The sequence below is a fragment of the Salminus brasiliensis genome, chromosome 5, assembly GCF_030463535.1.
Source record: "Salminus brasiliensis chromosome 5, fSalBra1.hap2, whole genome shotgun sequence".
NCBI lineage: Eukaryota > Metazoa > Chordata > Actinopteri > Characiformes > Bryconidae > Salminus > Salminus brasiliensis.
The window spans coordinates 24166572-24185997 of NC_132882.1; the positions used below are offsets into that span (position 1 = coordinate 24166572).

The 19426-nt window shown below is 40.8% G+C and overlaps 1 protein-coding gene across 1 annotated transcript; it reads left to right on the plus strand.

Moving 5' to 3' along the window:
- Positions 1–13391: 13391 nt before the first annotated feature.
- irx1a (iroquois homeobox 1a) lies at positions 13392–17637 on the plus strand. Its single transcript, XM_072678868.1, has 4 exons — positions 13392–13622; positions 15315–16308; positions 16610–16691; positions 17362–17637. The coding sequence occupies exons 1-4, from the start codon at positions 13392–13394 to the stop codon at positions 17408–17410; spliced, it is 1356 nt and encodes a 451-aa protein (XP_072534969.1). The 3' UTR covers positions 17411–17637.
- The last annotated feature ends 1789 nt before the right edge of the window (positions 17638–19426 follow it).

The window sequence follows — 19426 nt, forward strand, 5'->3', positions numbered from 1 at the left end:
CTGAATTTTGACTCACACTGGAGACCCACCCTGTTACCCAGTGTGTAAACCTACCTGAAAGATGCTCGATTTGATAACATTCAAATTAGAGACGCAGATGACGAGCACCTCTGAGAGAGAGAGAGAGAGAGAGAGAGAGAGAGTAAAGGCAGGCGCCTCCAGCCACTTCAGGCTTTTCAATCTCTTTATTGCAAAGTCAAATTCAAATCATAGGCGGAAGTTTGTAAGGCAGGAGTGTCTCAGGCGTCGAGGTTTGTTTTTTAAGGGGTCCTGATGAAAGCAGCGCGAGAGGACGGGGCGAAATATTTTGGCAGCGTTCACAGAGGGCCCCGTTAAGAGGGCCCTGTCACACACACACACACACGCAGGGCCCTGAATAAACAAGTAGCTGGTGTTGCTGTGAAGTTGAATTACTTCCCTCAAAGCACTTTCTTCCTCTGGCGAAAGCAAGTCCCCTTTCTAGGGATTACTCAGAGGAATGTATTTTCTGTTTCTCTCTGCATCTCTCTCTCTCTCTCTCTCTCTCTCTCTCTCTCTCTGCCTCTCCATAAAGGCTATATGGAAATCAGAGAGCTACAGACACCACTCAGCGCCTGTTTTGAAATTCTAAAAAGGTGGGAAGAAAACTATATTGTCCTTCTGAGGCAGGAGGATGCTTTTCCCATTTAGTCCCCACCATGACTGTCATAGTAATCTGATATGACAAATTCACACACAGTGGATTAGCAGCCGACGGAGAAAGCCGAAGCGCTTAATATTTGTTGATGCCGCTTTTATCGAGCAGCTCTGTGTCCCTGGGCTCTGGTTACCTTGGCAATGAGGATATAACCGTTTTTCCCCCCTTCTCCTTCTCCTACCCCTTCCCTTTCTCCTTCTTCTTCTTCTTCTCCTTCTCCTTCCTCTTCTTCATCTCTCCTACGCTGCTCAAAATGCCGAGGAGATCCTTCTCTCCCAGAAAAAAAAGAGAAAGAAATCCAGGGCCAGCGGGCTGCTCATCATTTTGTATGCTGTCAAGAAAAATCTTTGATGTTCCCCCCCGAACTCTTGATGTCAGGCTATGAAAAATGCTTAGCTCAATTTAAGCCTCTCTCCAAAAAGGGCTAACAACTGTAATTAAATCATTAAATTCTTGTCTATGCTTCACAGAGCATAGAGAAAATTAACTTCCCCACCAACCTCATTTTCTACTTGAACATGAAATAATGATTTTTTTTCCCCCTCTCGCTCATATAATTACAAAGCCAACATCTGATAGAGTCAGCATCCGGGGGGGATTATCACATGCATGAGTATTAGACCTCATTACCAGCTTGACTGCAAAATTATTACATCTTGTAATTGGATGGCGAGATTTATATACAGATTGGCCGGGTTTCTGTAAGATTGTAATTACAGGCTTCATTGGTTTGCTACTTATCGGAACTTCACAGAGAAAACAACTGGTAAAATGAAATGAGCATTTCATTAACCTATCCCCTTATCATGGGGGAAACCTGTGTAACGTTCATGTATGTATTAACATAAATAGGATCATTCATTTCTCAGCCAGATAGGGGTCGGGGTGGCTATCGAATTGGTGGTGGGGAGGAAGGGAGGGGGGTCGAAGGAGGATGCAGGCCAAGCTAGAGCAGGCTCAGTTTCAAGAATCAACCACCACCCCCTCCAAACACACACAGACACACACACACCAAAGCTTATTTAACCTTCATAATCCATGAATCCGTGTTGATGGAGGAGAAGGAGAATAAATTAGTTGTCTATCTGACGAGGATGAACTCTATATGTCTGTTACTCAAAGGCTAACCGAGTGTGAAAGTGCTCGTTTTTCGGGGGGGGGAGGCCTCACCGAGGTGCCTCCTCCTGATGTTCTTTTCGGTGTTAACAAAAATCTCTAGCCTTGTTCCCCTCTGCTCGAACACAACGGCAGCTGGAGATTGGATGCCCACGTAAATAACCCTTCTTACACAATGACACCACAGGATCGATCTAGATTTGATGGGTGCTCTCGCACAAAGAAAGGGAGAGAGGGATGTGTGTGTAGAGGAGGGGGGGGGGTGAAGCAGGATAGGGGGAGAAAGAAAAAAGGGGCGCTGGGATTTGGATGGGGGAGTGGGACTGGTGGGGTTAGGTGGTGTGGGGGGCAAAATAAAATTGTTCAATTACTGAGCAAACACTATTTTTCTTACTTTAACAAGAGATTTCATGGTATGGTCAATGCTTGGCAGGTCCAGCTGAGTACCTCTAATGCTGGCATTACCCAGCTCCAATCATCTGGCCCCCTTGAAATGGAGTTGTTATTGAACTTCATTGTTTGGATGGGAGTGTTGTGGTTTTTTTTTTCTTCTTCAGCTGGGATCAATGTGGCCTTAGCGTGGAGCTGATACAGAGCCGAGGGCTGCAACCTGCCGCCCCCTTCGGCACGGCGCACTCCAAAGCTCCCCTGGCTGCCCCGGGAGCGTTCAGGTCTAAGTGGATCTGACACAGTGTGGCCGCCTGGTCAGAAGTGCAGAAGGAGAGACTTGCTTGCTTTAGTAGCCCCCACCAGCCGCCGGCTCCATGGGGGCGACCCTGTACGCCGTAATTGGCTTCATAGATGTTGACAGTTTAATAAGCTGCAATAGCTTGTATGGGAGGATCTGCAGAACTTGAAGCTGTAGATGAGGCCCTTGTGAATGGTGTGCAGGACCAGCCTGTTAAATGTGACATTTGTCATGTTATGAGTGTTTCTATAACAATTTGTTATTTATCTTTAGCTTTCCTTAACTTTGGGTACTTCCTTGAGACCTTCCTTGTGCCATATGTCACATATTTGAGATTTTTGCTGTGATGTAAGCACTCCTCAGCACCTTTTAGATCATGACATTCCCTTGTGCCACCAAAACAGCTCAGACCTGTCCAGGCATGGACTCTACAAGACATCTGAAGGTGTGCTGGGGTATGTCCTGTAAGTTGTGACTCCATGTGTCCTCCATGGATCTCATCAGGTAATCTTAGATGCCTAGAACCCTGTCACTAGTCCTGGTTAGCTTTCCTTGGACCACTTTTATGTTAGGCAGTAATCACTGCGTACTCGCAACCGACAGAAGACCTGTCATTTTAAAGATTTTAAAGATGATCTGACCCAGTCACCAAGCCATCAAAATTTGGCCTTCCAATCCTTGGGCTTGCTCATTTATTCAGGCTTCCAACACATCAATTCCAAGAACTGACTGTTCACTTGCTGCCTAATATATCTCACCCCTTTGGCAGGTACCATTGTAACCAGATAATCAGTGTTATTCAATTCACCTGTCAATGGTTTTAATGGTAAAGCTGATCTGTGTACACTGACATGTATAAAATGTAGGCCATTTATAGTCAAATATAGATGATGTGAGATATGCAGTGTAAATGCATCTTAGCTTTATGTTTTCTGTGTTGATGGTGGGAAAACATAAGTGTTAATGTGTTATATATAAATATCTTACTTACTATTTATATATATATATATATATATATATAGTATATCTGATCTTTTTACTTATTGCTGAATCAGTTGTTTGGAAAGATGGCCATTTCTGATGTCCAAAAATATCTTCTAAAGAAGACTTAGCCTAATATGCTAATAACAGAAGAAGCAATGTATAATAGTGTAGTAATAATAATAATAATAATAATAATATAATATGGTGAAAGGTGTAGAGGGGTTAGGGAGTGGATTTGAGTTGGGTGAACCTTTAAATAGCGGATTTCAACTACAATCAATGCTCAGCATAAACGAGTCTATAAGAAGAGAGAGCTTTGTAAAGTAGCTATAGATAAAAGCCTTTAACGCTTATTAGAATTCCATTTGTCTTGATGCCTGTTTGTGATCTTATCAGCACGTCGCTCCCTCCACCACTATCAAAGCGTGTAATTTCAAAGGATATTATGTGCTAAAAATCCTTTAGCGAGACAGCCCTTCTTTAAAATTCAATTAACTGCGTTTGGGAATGAAAGTGCGAATTATATCATTTGAAAGCAGATTTGCATGCTCTGGTTAAACACTGAGCGGTGAGGGAAGGAGGAGGAGGAGGGGGTGGGTCTGGGTGAATAAATATCTAAAGGGAAAAATTCAGCGCATCCACTTAAATGAATATTTTAAACAACTGTTAGGCAGAAGTCATGAGACTGCTGCTGCTGCCTTCCTCCAGTTGGGGCTCTGAATCATAAGCAGGAGTGTTCTCGCACTGGATTTATAGGGCTAAGAGCTGGTTATGTAATGTGATTTGTTAATTTCTAATTCAACAGTATCACTTTGAAATCAGCGAGGCTTAAAGATTTGGATTTTTTTTAGCAGATCGTGAGAGAGAGAGAGTGAATGAGTGAGAGAGAGTGAGAGAGATAAGAGAGAGAGCCGTGGTTGTGGGGTGTGTGATTAAACAGCCGTTGAAGTGATCAAGACAAGAAAAAACTGAAAGGAGAATGTGTCACCTGATGGTTGTTATCAGATTGCATTCGGTGGCTGCGGCCTCCCTTTTAACACACCATTACCAGCAAGAGGGCCGTAAAAGACTAATGCACATAAACAGCCCCATTCTGTCTATTAATTACCTCTGGCCCTATGGCAATGAGGGTACTTAACCTCCGCAAGATCACATGGTGATATGTTTTCCCTAGAAAAAGAGCCAAAACAATTAACATGCCCTCTCACATTTCTCTCTCTCTCTCTCCTCTCTCTCTCTCACACACACACACACACACACGCTGGCCACATCAAACCGATGACCCACCCTCTAATCAGTGCTGACAATGCCCCCGTGGGATAGCCAGCACCCTGGCCAGCCTTTGATATGTGAGCTGCTGGGTTAGTGGGTGGGAGGGAGTTTTTTTGTGTTGCCTGCGCCTAAAACCTTTACAAGTGTTTCAAGAGCTTTGGGATGCACTCGGCGAATCACCGACTGTCCTCTAAAAAAAACAACAGCACGGCTCAAACGAGTTAGCCACTTAGCCAGCTCGCCATTTCTGTGGACGTCTGCCTATTGGAGCTCAGCTCAGGCAAGAGAGGTGGTTGGTTACTCTGTCGCTTTATTTTTCTTGCTAAGATTTATGTTGTTTGTGCTCAGAGAGTTATGCTAAATGATAAGCCAAAGCCACAGCTATGCTGAATATGTCGTCCAAGAGAGCATTCTCACTCAGAGTGTTTTCTAAGAGCTGAGAGTATTTCTGCTAAATCGGTTTGTTGTGTGTGATGGGTTGTAGATATATAATAGTGAAGTCCAACATTTGGGAAATTTCAACTTTTGGAAAAGCGTTATCCACAAGAATTGTGCAGCAAACCTTTGGTTGCTTTACTGGAAATCTCTGAGTATTACTCGATTTTCACTGTCACTTTCAGTTAACCCAAGAAATAACACAGGCTAGCTGTAAACAGATACATGGTCCATCAAATGTTTGGGTACATCCTGCTTATTTTTTTTAGCTTGGTGCCAAGTGGCAATTTTACATAAAAATAGCCTGACTAAATTACTGGTGAACCTACCTACCTCACTGGCAAACGTCATTACCTGAACCTACACCTCAACCTAAACCTACTACCCTAAACATGGGATAAACTTAACCTAACCTTTATCCTAACCCTAGACATAACCATAATAGAATGTGAGGTTCTTACCATTTTTGCAGGAAGTTCTGTCCATTAAACACTTTTGTATAACAGAAAAAATTCTGTGGCGCCACAGGCTGTTTCTCACACTCCACAAGTTGAGTCGTGTGTATTTGGCAAAACAGTGCCACCAGTGGATGGGAGCTCCTTGTAAATCATTTAGCATTTTCAAAATATGGGAGCTCATGCAAATGTTACTAATTTATTGGAGTGGACTTTAGTGGTGTATGTGCGAATTTGATTCGATTTTCACTTTTCCAATAAGTAAGAGGTCAAATTCAATGTATAAATTCAACTTTTGTTGAAACTCACCATGTCAGCTTCATGTTCCCCATTCTTCTAAGTACAGAACTGGGTTTTCCTTTAAAACTACTCTTAAAAGCACACATAGAAAAGTGATAAACTCTGAACTAAATCCTCAAATACTGTTGTCTCTTCATTTTATAGAGCAACGGGCACTTTAGGAGAATATGGTATTGTCGATAATCTTGATCAGAAAACAGGTTGCTACACGTACCAGGCCTTGTGACTGTGGCTTTGCAGAGAGGGAGCTCAAACTTTGTCAGCCAGAAAGCTAAAGCCAGGAAGTGAGTCAGTGCTAGGCTAAAATCTAACACTTAAAATCTTAACATAAATGCATGCTGTGGCACCTTTAATTGTGTAAATGTCTGGCTTTTAGTGCTAATCGATGCTGACATCACAACATGAGAGTGCTTCAATTCTGCAGTTTTGGGAAAGAAGACTGGTAAGAGCTGTCACAAGAGAGTCATTCCATATTAATGTAATATAGTTTTGCACACCAAGAAACAACAACATGAAACTATTTGTAAAGGTAGGTGTCTTCAGATGTTTGTCAAGCATTGTAACAGTGGCATAAACATTCACACCAAAGGAGATATAGACCAGAAAAGTATGGTTTGTGGTGAAACCCTTCCCAGGCATGTAGCCATCAGGCACATCCAACCATTTTTAACAGGCTTCTTTTATTAAGCTGAAAATGCCTGCTTTCTGTATCAGGGTGTGGCTGTGGCATTCCTATCTGGAATTCCTCCGTCAGGACTTGAGCTGGGTGTTGAACTGTTGGGTTTATTGCGATGATGGGGTGTGTGGAGTTTGGGGAGGTATTTGAGGTTGCTGAGCTGAGACTTAACAGTGCTTTGTGATGGTTTGTTGATAACCACTTCCTCAGGATATGGTTGGAAGAGAGTAAGATTTCAGCACATATAATTTGTTAATCTACATTAGGCGAGCAGGGGGCATACCAGGGATTTTTAACCTCATGTCAACTTTGCCTCAACAGAAGCGGAAACATGCTGTGGAATGTGTAGTTCTGTATGGTTTGGATGGTGGCTGCAACTTGTTAATGAAACTAGTGTCCCCCAGTTGACACAGAGACCCTGAGACAATTGTGGAAGAGGACTCGGATGGAAGGCGAGTGGTAAATGGGTGGTAAATCAAAAGTGGCAAATCAATATTGCATGTATTAAAATTAAAAGGCGTTAAAACCATGTTTTAGGTGACAGATTTGTAAAGGTATGAGCATAAGGAAATTCAGCAGCACCTTCAATCCATTAAACTTTCTGCACCTGTATGTGAGTCTCAATCAGATCAGATTAGTTAGTTATGGTTATAGACATAATCCTGAAGGGGTTAATACTTCAAAAATAGTGATTGTCCATCCAAGAGTTGATTTTAAACGACATATTTGACATTTTCAGGCCACGTTTATAACACATAAAAGCACAAAACACAAACAGTAACAGGATCAGAATTTGCCGTCAACAGCATCTATGGATATGGTCTATGGACCAACCTGCCTTGTGTCAACAGTTCAGACTGGTGGAGGTGGTGTAATGGTGTGGGGAATCTTTTGGCACTCTTTGGGACTGTTAATATCAATCAATCATGAATATGATGAGGAGTTCAGTGGCAGGAATTCCCTCACACACTTATGTCAAGGCGGACGAAATTTCATCTAGCTGTTGTTCTTTATATTATGCCAGTATTTCATAATGAATGGGCCAATAGAAATGTAGAAAAATATAACCATAAATGTACTTGAAATCATTTATTTTTAGAGGGTTTTATTATTATTATGACAGTAATGATCCATCAATCCATCTATTCATCCATCCGTCTTTCTAATGATATTATAGCTACATGTCTATATATCATCGCTGTCTAATGACAACCATGTATCTCCAAAATGGAAATTTTGGAAATTTAACAGGAGAAGGCAAAAACTCTTGTAACTCTGATTGGAAGTCAATGCAAAATAAGAGTTTATCCCAGGTAATTTATAGCATTTGTATTGGTCCATATGTATTGGTCCACAGTGAATAGAGCAGCAATAGGGTTCAAACCACAGAGAAAACTAAAATAAACAATAATGAAAATACAATTTTTCATTGGACAACAGCAATAGATAGATGATAGATAGATAGATAGATAGATAGATAGATAGATAGATAGATTCATAGTGGTTCACTGATTGTTTTTTGGTAACGATGATGGAGTTGGTATACCCATGAGGTTTGAGCCTGCCAAAAAAAGAAGCTTTCAGAATTGAACTGGAAAATGTGGAATATTTTTAAATGGGTGCAAATACTGGCTTTGACCGCTACTGACTCCCGACCAGCAGCTGGTAGTCGGTGACCCTGAGGGACTGGAGGCAGTAGCTAAGGATGGGAGATGTGTCCTGGTTCCCTTTAATAGCATTAGGGGTTGAAAGCGTAAGAGAGCTATAATCTAGGGAGAGAAGAGACTCCCACTTCTCACTTTGATCTCCTTGCTTTCGGCTGTTTAAAGTTGACAGTCTGGTTGAATGCCATTCAGTGCTTTCATTTATGTTACATGAGTTTTCTGGTGTTGTAGAGCTCGCAGCTACACCTGCACTGGGAGAATGTAGCTACATCGCCATGCTTGGAGAACACATTGATTTCTGAGTGCTATGAAATCCAAATACAAAGTAATCCAGAGACACACGCTGTGAAGTTTCCCTCCTGAAACTGGAACGATGGCATGAATTAGGACATTTTCTTTGTGATTGTAAGAGCATGATTGTTTATACATAATTTCATTTTTAATAATTATCTCTCTGGAAACTGTAAATATACAGTAAAAGACCATTTTCAAGTCAAGTCAAGTGGGTTTTAATGTCATTTCAACTACATACAGAGTACACATAATTTTGCATAATTGCTTTTTTTACTATCAGGAAATAATTCAGATTGATTCTAAAAATGTTTTTTTGCTTAAAGTGGTCCTCTGTTTAGATTTCAGATATATCGAATGTGTGTATACATAAGTGTGGGTTGAGGTGGGTGTGTGTGGGCACTGCAGTAATTGATTTGAGTTTCTGAGGTGGCATACAGTTGCAGTTTAAAGGGCTTTTGAAAAAGTTTGCAATGCAGCTGACGTTTGAAACACTACCCACACCAGCACACATATTTAGGTCAACATTGACACTTGAAACATATTTAGCCCCAGTGGCTGCTTTGCTGAGCGAGGGGTTGTGTTTAGATGACTGTGGGAAGGCTGTGGCATGTTGTCTCACTCTGGTTCACATCCACCAGTGTAGCCGACTCGCAGGCGTTTATTCCGGCATGCGCATGCATGTGTTGGTCTGTGTGGGTCCACAGACGCATGCACGAGCCACTAAATGCTAAAAGTCTCTATTGCACACTTAGGTTGAGCAGCATGTGTGTGGTTTTAGAAGGGGCCTTCATGTTATTGTTGGAGTAATTACAGTGTTCGGGGGGCAAAACACTGAAAGTCAGCAGTAAAAGTCCTCCTCCTCCCCAGCAGAAGGCTGAAAGTGATAATGGCACTTAAACCAGGCTCCATAAATCTGTTAAGTGCGAACACACTTTATTGCCCATAGATTACACGTGCCATTGTTTGACAAGGAGGTCAAACCTGTGACCTGCATGAGATTTATTTTCTCCTCTGACCCCAGTGGGAGAAACATGATATTTTAGCCTTGATAGTGAGCCAAAAAAAAAAAAACATTAAAACTGCAACTGGATAAAAGTATTTTATGTAAACACACACACACTTTATTAGAAACCCCATTGTACACAGTATTCCAAATAGTGTCTTTGCTGATGTGGAGTTAGAGACTGTAGTTATTTCCTCTATCCTTTCAGCAAGAGTCAGTTTCTGGCCCTAAAGCTGCTCTTGCTGCTCTTGGCTGGATATTTTTGGGTGGTGGACCACTCACAACCTAGCAGTGACACTGACGTGTGTAAAAAACCCAGCAACACTGCTGTGCCAGATTCACTCGTACCAGCAAAACACACACTACCGTATGACTACCAAGTCAGTATCACATCTGTGGTCTGCACTCAAATAATATCTGGCCAACAGCGGTCCTGTGGTCAGAAACTGACTAATTATGAGCTGAAAACTGTGCATGGCAAAATAAAAGATGGTTCACTGTCTGTATCTGTACAAGTATGTAGCTGATTTGTGAGGTAACTGGACCTCAAGTGGATGTTGAATGTAGGAGTTTCTAATAAAGTGGACACGTGAGACAAGTGAGGGAGTGTGTCTGTGTAAACCTGGTTGCTTTGCATGTTGTGATGATTCTCGTTACATATTTGAAGAAAAACCACTGGAGCTCTTTCCACACTAACCAACATCTCTGCTGCCCCTTATCTCCACTTCCAGTGCCACCCCCCCTCCCCTCCCTTCTCTCCATTCTGATTGCCATCAGACAGATATTACTTTGCAGGGTCCTCTTGCCATCTGGAGCAGATCTCACAATCACTGACCTTCATCTTAGAGCCGTTAAGTGTTCAGCATCTAAAATATCCCCATTTTTTCTCTTTTCTCCACCACCACCACCAGTGAAGTCTGAAGAGGGCTACCTCACGGGGCATGGGTGTGTGTGTGTGTGTGTGTGGAGGGGGGGGGGGGCTTGGTTGTGTGATGTGTTTCATCTTAAAATAATTATTTTTTTTAATTACTGTTTGTTCTGCAATAAACAAAATATATGTGTATGTTTTACATATATTTCTTTTTAATTGTAAGCTTAATGTTGTTTTTTTGTAAGTAAAAATTAAATTTGATTAAATTAGAAATTAAATTCATCGCTTTTCTTTTTTTTTCATTAAAAAATGACAAATTCAGAAATAAAAACACAAAGTGTAGCCTTGGTTTATATATATATATATATATATATATATATATATATATATATATACATACATATATATATATATATATATATATATATATATATATATATATATATATGTGCGCAGGTTGCAGGAAAAGCTGAAAGAGTGGAGTGAAGATATAATCCCTCCTGCCTGTTGTTAAACTGCAGGTGCTTTAAGCCTCTTTTCCGTTGTGGTGTGATGGAGTGGAGATGACCTGCATTAGGTAAGAGGACTGACCGTTAGACCACAGGAAACACCACAGCTCCATCTCTCTCTCTCTCTCTCTCTCTCTCTCTCTCTCTCTCTTTCTCTCTCTCTCTCTAACTGAATAACCCAGCTTAATGCATATTAATGAACTGCTCCCTGTTTTAAACGCCACATTCCAGAGACAGAAACACTAAACGTTCCCACCCTCTCTGTGCGCGTGCATGAACCAGTATGTGTGCTTGTACCAGTGTGTGTGTGTGTGTGTGTGTGTGTGTGTGTGTGTGTGAGAGAGAGAGAGAAAGAAAGAGAGACAGAGAGACAGAGAGCGAGAGAGACAATTCTTCGTCTTGAAATCGTTTAAAGCATAAAAAACGTAAAAAAGGTACAACCAGAAAAATGTATAACTGTAATAATAACTTCAAATATATAACTGTAGTAATAAAAAAGCTGTGTTCCAGAAATACTTACAATGTCTTTAAATTTAATTAAAATGTTATTCATTAGCAATTACTATTTTTTTTCCATTGTGTTACACTCTCTTCCATATATAGAAAAAGTAAAATGTTGACAGGCAGAAATGTGCTAATTAGCATAGTAATTATTTATTTAAATCACACTTATTTTTTTACGAATTCAAAACGTACCTTCTGTCTAAATTTGGTCATTTACATGACCTTATTAAAAGTCATCAAGTCTAAAATAGGCTTTAACTAAGATATATTTAATAAAGCTCTCTCGCTTTTTAATCATTCTAATTAATATCAGTAAGGCTTCGTTTAAGCCAGTTTTCAGTTTTAAAACGGGTGTAAACAGGTTCTCACACACTGATCTGACTGTAAATGCTGAAAGATTTATCATACAGCGCTGCAGGAGGTGGAGAAAGCGGGCCAGCCAGTGCACCGTCCACCAGCTCATTAACGTTCTTCGCGAAGTTAAAGAAAAGATGTTGAAGCAGGGAAACACTGAAATGTCCAGTTCACTGGGGCTCCGGGACTCGGACACAATGCTCTAAAAAGAAGTGTGCATGGTGTTAGGGTTCCTGTTTGCTCCAGTTTGACTGAAATGCCATGCCCCCCAGAATCATGACCAGTTCAGACCTCAGAAAGTTGCCACAGGCCATTTTAAAGCACAATAGCCTTGAAGTCCTGCTTCAGCTCATTCACTTTCATCCCCTCTTCATTTTTGTTTAAGGCCTGCTAGCTGCAACAGGCCAGAAACTGCGATTACGCACAAGTCGACACGTTTGCAGCTGTTATAAATGGTTGATAAACCTACGTGGACAAAGTGCAGTGCTGTATTTGTATTCACTAATAATCCTTTATGATCCAGAATAAAGAGAGGAATTAACTGTAGAGTTCCTTCTAAGAGTGTGCAACACCAAACCTATGTCCCGTGTACACCTTTCATCCCAAATACTCAAGGAAAAGGAGAGAAGCTAGGCTTAAATTCCGTCTGAGATTTTTCTGTAAAGTTTAGACTGACCGAAGAAAGACATGAACACAATATGCGCCATTCTGTCATTTTAATTTATCTATTTTTTTTAAATATATATATATATATATATATAAAGAAAAGGAAACGCAAAGAAATCAAAACGCTCGGCCGTCAATCGGCCACTGAAAGTAGAGTCGTTTTAACGCAGAAAAGCACCGCTGTTCTCTAAGAGCTGCTTCATGTGCATCTTTAATCCAAAGCATCTTCAGTAAGGAGCGATGTAAACACACTTGACTCGCTGTGCTCTTGTTGGTGCGACTGGAATTTTAATCAGTTAAAACTCAAACTGCTGTAACACAAAGAGAACACCACGTGCTGTTCAGTACTCGTGCTTCGGGTTCTCCTCAACATTTTGACTCCACAGTTGTCCTGCAGTGCAGTTTTAAAGGCTGAGTTGCGGGACAGGGCAGGGCTTCTCCAGGAGCAGGAACAGGGCTGAGCAGAGGAGAGCGCTGCACTGCAAGCATAGGCGAGAAAGAGAGAGAGAGAGAGAGAGAGAGAGAGCGTTGCACCCACCAGAGCACATGCGCTGAGCGAGGAGGAGCTTTGCTTTTTTTTTTGCTTTTACTTTTTTTCTGCGGCTCCAGCTCGACGCCAATCAAAGCATCAACTCCAAAATTGTACGTGAGAGAAACGAGCCCGGGCACCCGGAGGGCCAGACACATCAGTTGGAGCTCGATTGCCCATCTGATCACATCCTGACTGGGACTTTGGTGCAAGGAACGAGAGAAAGCGATAGAGGAGAGAAGCTGGAGGTTTAAAGGCGAGCTGCACCCCCTTGGTTGTTGCACTTTTTTGTGACTTTCTCGGAGTGTGTGTGATTGTGTGAGAGTGTATTTTTTTGGAGGGGGAGTTGGTGGTGGTTTTTGGGGGGGTTCTTGGTTCCCACGTTGGCCGTAAGGATGTCTTTCCCCCAGCTGGGCTACCCGCAATACCTGAGTGCCTCCCAGGCCGTCTACGGAGCGGAGAGGGCGGCCGTGCTAGCCCCGTCCTCCCGCGGAGGGAGCGGGGAGGCGGGCGCAGGCGCTCCCGTGGCCTCGGTGCTGGGTGTCTACGCGCACCCGTACGCGCACCCCAACTACGGAGCCTTCCTGCCGTACGCCAGCGCGGACTTGGCTCTCTTCTCTCAGATGGTAAGAGAAATAAAAGATGACTTTTTCCCATTATTATCGGCTTTGAGAGATACGTTCTTACACCGCGGGTTGAGTGTTTTTTTCCGGTCTCTATTTTAAAACGGTCAAATGTATAACAACATTAAAAAGTAAATACGAACATAATATTAATTCCTTCAAAATTATAGTTTTTTTTTCAAGCGTGTTTTTTTTTCATTTGTAATCTTATATAAGCATCGTTTTTTCCTAAAGTAAATGCATCAATAAATAAACAAATAAAGTAATTGAATTTGACGTTACATTGTCACTGTCGAAATCGAGATTCATGGGATTTGAATGAAACTAAAAATATATATATTATATCAATTGGAGAGTTTTTTTTTTTGTTCAAAAACATGAACGAAGTGAACTCGGGCCGGTCGGAGAAAGTGTGTGTCTAAGTGCGTGTTGGGTGAAAGAGTTGTGAAACTCACATGAGGATCAAATTCAAGTTATTATATATAAATGCTCATTCATTCGCATGATTAATTCATTTCTATCTGCAATCCTGCCATTTTCCCATTTACAATAAAATACGGGGAAGTACGGTTGTTGATCATATTTTGCGTGTAGAAGTGTAATTTATAAATCGCAATTAATCAAGAGGTCATTCCGTTTAAATAATTTACGATAGTATAAATCGTTTAAACTATAAATGATACAACTATAAGCTGCGTTTTAGAATAATGGTGAAAATATCAGCTTGAAGAAAGTTAAAGAAACGTTGTTTTTTTTTTTACTTTTATTTAGTTGTAAATTATTTTAATATACTGACTGTGCAGCTCCTGTTCTTGGAGTATTTTTATTGTACATATATTTCACTCGAAACAGCGTTAAATCTTTAATCTTCAGTCCCTCTAATGTGTTTTTGCATCCTCGAGACGTTTTCAAAGTTTAAAATCTAACACCAGGGCAGTTCTGGTGGCTTGTAAGGCCTGTAGTCCTAGAGTCCAATCTGAGGAGCTATAAATGTGCGATGGCTAAGGCTTATAATGCGCCAATAATTCCTGTAATATTCTCTTTAGCATTTTACTATTTCGTTTTAGCGGGTTGTTAAATGTGGCCTGGCATTGTTTTTGATATCACGGTCAACTATATACATCAATGCAGTTTTTATTATATTAAAACACAGCAAATACGGAGGGCGTCTATTATCCACAGCTTCTGTGTGTTTTGAACGGGTTGACGAGTTATATTGTGAACAGTGATGGTTTCAATCGAAGTGTTGCACATGTAACCGTTCTGCAAGTGAAGTGAAGGTCAAGTGTAGGTGGGTTGCAGTTTATGTAGAAACCTGAATTGTTACAAAAATGCTGTTTTAACCTTTTAAAAAAGCTGAAGCTCTGAAGCTTTGAAGCTCTAATGTTAGTTCCTCCAGAACAAACCAAGATAATGCTGCATTGAAGTTAAGAGGCTGAGCAGTAAAAGTGTAAATACCTTTTTTCATAGTGTATGGTCAAGTTAATGTCAATAGTGCTTGAAGCAACTTCTGGACATTCCTTCCTTTAGCTCCAGTAGTGGGGATTGTGCATTTATGGGAGATATGGCTATGTCCTCTAATTTAGGGAGGAGATGTTATTGCAGGAACAGTGTAACTTAGGTTTATGTTGATGTTTATACCATGCTTATGGTATGTTCTTGTCAATTCTGACAGTTTCTCATGATCTGTTTTAGGGGTCTCAGTATGACTTAAAGGACAGCCCTGGTGTGCACCCTGCAAGCTTTGCTGCACATACGCCTCCTGCTTTTTATCCTTATGGCCAGTTTCAGTATGGTGACCCTGCTAGGCCCAAGAACGCCACACGGGAGAGTACAAGCACACTGAAGGCCTGGCTGAATGAGCACAGGAAGAACCCCTATCCCACCAAGGGTGAGAAGATCATGCTGGCCATCATCACCAAGATGACCCTCACCCAGGTCTCCACATGGTTTGCCAATGCCAGAAGAAGACTCAAGAAGGAAAACAAGGTAACGTGGGGTGCCAGGAGCAAAGAGGACGAGGAGGGCAATGTGTACGGCAGTGACAATGATGGGGAGCATGAAAAGAACGAAGATGAAGAGGAGATTGACCTGGAGAGCATAGACATCGACAAGATCGACGAGAATGATGAGGGGGAGCAGAGCCATGACGATGAGGATGAGCAGGTGGACAAGGCCGAGAGAAAGAGGAGGGTTCTAGTCTTTGACCAGTCCAAGGGAGCTCGCCAGGAGCTAAACAACAATAACAATGACGACAACAACAACAGCAGCAGCAGCAGTAGTAGCAGCAGTAATAGCACAAGGGTATCCTCCCCAGGTGGACAGGGCAGTTTCCAACTTCAAGTGGGCAACAAACCCAAAATCTGGTCTTTAGCAGAAACTGCCACGAGTCCGGACAGCTCTAGAAAGCCCGCGTCACCATGTGGGACAACCAATCAGGTGTCACCCCAGATGCAGCACCCTGCCTTTCTCTCCAGCCACGGACTATACACATGCCAGATTGGGAAGTTTCACAACTGGACAAACGGAGGGTTTCTTGGACAAAATGCCCTCCTGAATGTCAGGTCCTTCTTAGGGGTCAGTCAGCACCACCACAACCACCATGGTCAGCAACAGCAGCAGCAGCAGCAGCAAGTGACTGCACTGGACGGAGAAAAGAGCCCAGAGGACCTTAGTCCAAAACACATAGGTATGCACAGTGTACAAAATGCACAGTAATCATGTTTGTGTACAAAAATACATGAAAGCTGTAATTGTACATAAAATTAAGAACATTAAGGTATGAGTGTTAAGAGTGTTAAAGCGTGAACTATAATTTGTAATACTTAATATGTATGTATATTATTATTATTATTATTATTATTATTATTATTTGCTAATATGAATGCAAATTAATGGGGAAAAAACTATTGAGTTTTATGCTGTCGAAATGAGGTTGGCTTAGTTTTTTTCTAATCATATTTTTATGTATTTTTTTTTTTTCTTCGTAGATCGAGGAATCGTTCTTAGAAATGAGTCACCAACGCATCACACCAACAGTTTGAAATCATCGTTTCGCCCACTTCATGACAGGTAAACACAACGGATTTATAACATTTCGCTGTTGTTATTATAATAATAACATTATTATTATTATTATTATTATTATTATTATTGTGTAATTTGGTGGTTAGCTGCTAATTTCCTGACATAGCGCCGTCAGTGCATGTGCAGATTGGTAATAGATAAAATACACACCGCGGGGTGAAGTCACTTCTGTAAAGAGAGAAAATAGAAGAAACCCGTGGTTGTGCTTTTTCTGGTGATAAAGGCCCTCAATGCCCCCTGTAAATACCCCGCCCCCTCCCAAAGGAGAGCCACTGCTGTGCTGTGTGTGCCTTTCCTAAAGACCCCGGGGGCAGAAGCGAGCCCCGTGGGGGGCAGTTTAGCACAGAGTTGCCCCCCTTTAAACTGACACGGGAGTTTCAACGGGCTGCATTACTGCCTGTGCAGCTCAGCGCTGTACTGCTCTGCCACGTTTGGGCTATTTTAAGTTCAGTGTAGTGCACAATTTAATCTTCAGTTTTTATTTATTATTATATAAAATATTAAATTATAATAACAATTGTATATTATGCTAATGTGGCTGACCTATTTAGATTTTTTGCCACTGACAGTAAATATATAAATATAAATATATATATATGATCTCTCTCTCTCTCTCTCTCTCTCTCTCTCTCTCTCTCTCTCTCTCTCTCTACAGTCCCAGGAGGAATCCGCAGGAAGTCTCTCTCTCGCTCTCTTCTGCTTGATCAAGACATTTTTACGATAGAAAATGAGGAAAAAACAAACAGAGACTGATTTCACTTATTAAATCACCATGAAAAAAATAAGCCCATTCAGTTTGATTAAGACCAAATGGATGGATGGATGGGTGGATGGATGGATGGATTTTGTTCATGTTGTTGTACATAAAGGCCCCTGAGACCCCACCCCCACTGCCCCTGGGACTGTTGGTAGGCTTTCCATCGTTTTTCTGTCTTGGTGGGGTTTTGATTTTTCTGTAAATACAGTGACTCAGATTTGTAAATAGTGACTCGACGGAGTTTGTCCAGATCATATATTTTGTCTAATAAACTAAAGAAATTATAGAGACATCCAAAATGTTTTTTAAGGTTCTGTGGTTTGTGTTTGGGTTATGGTGACAAGGGAGTATGTATTTATTATTATTATTATTATTATTATTATTATTATTATTACCCACAGTGTCTTGCGTTATAATATTTGACAACAAACAAAAGTACATATATTCTCCATATACATGCTATTTCTATTTAATGTTAAAATATACATTTGAATTTTACTCTTAATTGTATTCTAGTTTTCTCTGTTAAACGGCGGTGAAGTAAAAAAAAAAAAAAACAGAGAAAAAAAGAGCATTGAGGTGCTAATAAGAGGCCAGATGGTTGTTGGCTCCAGAAAAATGGATGGAAGCAGCTGGGAAGGTCATTAAGCAATAATGTGGTAACGCCCTGTCCAAGCAAAACCAAAATGGTTCGAATCTAAAATGTGTCCGAGAGAAAAACTGGATTGGATAATAAATTATTAATTGGTGGAGGTGATGCTCTGAAATGGCATTGAGTGGATAGGCGGTGCGTTTCAGACTGTGTGTGGCCCTCAGCATCACACTCACACTAAACCAAGTCAGCACGCGCTGCTCTCCTATAACTTTATTTAATACAATTTGTATTATGCAGTAAAGTAAATACATGCGGCAGCAATGATGCTCCACATATGTGTTTAGCTTCCTTGCGCTAAACATTTTTTTAAATTATAATTTGTGATGATATAAGAAGGTGAACGCATTTCTTACAGATGAAACTGCAGCAATTAAAACGTCCTGAATTGCATGGTGTATGTCTACCGCAAACAAAAAATGAATGGAAAAATTAACGAATGAAAAAGAGGGAAAATGAATGGGTATATTTATTTATTTATTAATTTATTTATTTATTACATACATCATATTAATAAACACATCGCCATAGTCGCGCAAAAATCTTGTATCTCAATATTTCTGTTTTACTGTTTCCATTTTAAACTTTTGAATCTCGCAGTTCTTCTCCACATTGTGTCAAAAATTAAAGATAAACTGACCATTGAAATGCTCCGAATAAAAATATATGTACCAAAAATATATTTTCACATTGACAGAAGGATTTCCTTCCCCCTTTTTATAGAGACGTTTTTGGGCGCGAATATATATATATATATATATATATATATATATATATGAATGTGTGTGGTTTATCCCGCGTTTTACACTGGTTTTTATGCCCTCTTTTAAAATACCTCCCGTGCTAGAGTAGCACCCCGTGAGCGCATGCAGCTAAACTAAATGATAACAGCGCCCTCTGTAGGCACTCAGCGTTACCTCTGCTGTTTATTTATGAACACCACCGTGTGAGACAGGGGGAAAAAGTTTATTTTATTTGTGCTCGAACCTGACAAAACCTTCTAGACCGGGTAATCTGACTAGTACTTGTGAGTTTTTGCAAAGGTATATAGCCATATAGCTCTGAATGCATTTATTGTAATTTTGTAGTTTTAATATAACTTGTTTTCTCTTCGTATCCGTTTAGTTTCCCCAGTATAATTCAGATCTGTCAAAACGTGGATTTGCACTTGCATGTTGAAGTGTTCAACGTACTGATTAACACAATATGCATTTTAAGAGCACCATATCAGTGCAGTTTCAAATTTAAACAGTCGTTTTTGTGAACATATTAATCTCTAAACTGACCAGAACTGGCAGGCTGGACCAGGCT

Excerpts from the sequence above, each read along its gene's own strand:
- irx1a (XM_072678868.1), top strand. The coding sequence starts at position 13,392 with ATGTCTTTCCCCCAGCTGGGCTACCCGCAATACCTGAGTGCCTCCCAG. Across the intron at positions 16,309-16,609 it reads CCTTAGTCCAAAACACATAG|ATCGAGGAATCGTTCTTAGA; the intron begins GTATGCACAGTG and ends TTTTCTTCGTAG. Across the intron at positions 16,692-17,361 it reads TTTCGCCCACTTCATGACAG|TCCCAGGAGGAATCCGCAGG; the intron begins GTAAACACAACG and ends CTCTCTCTACAG.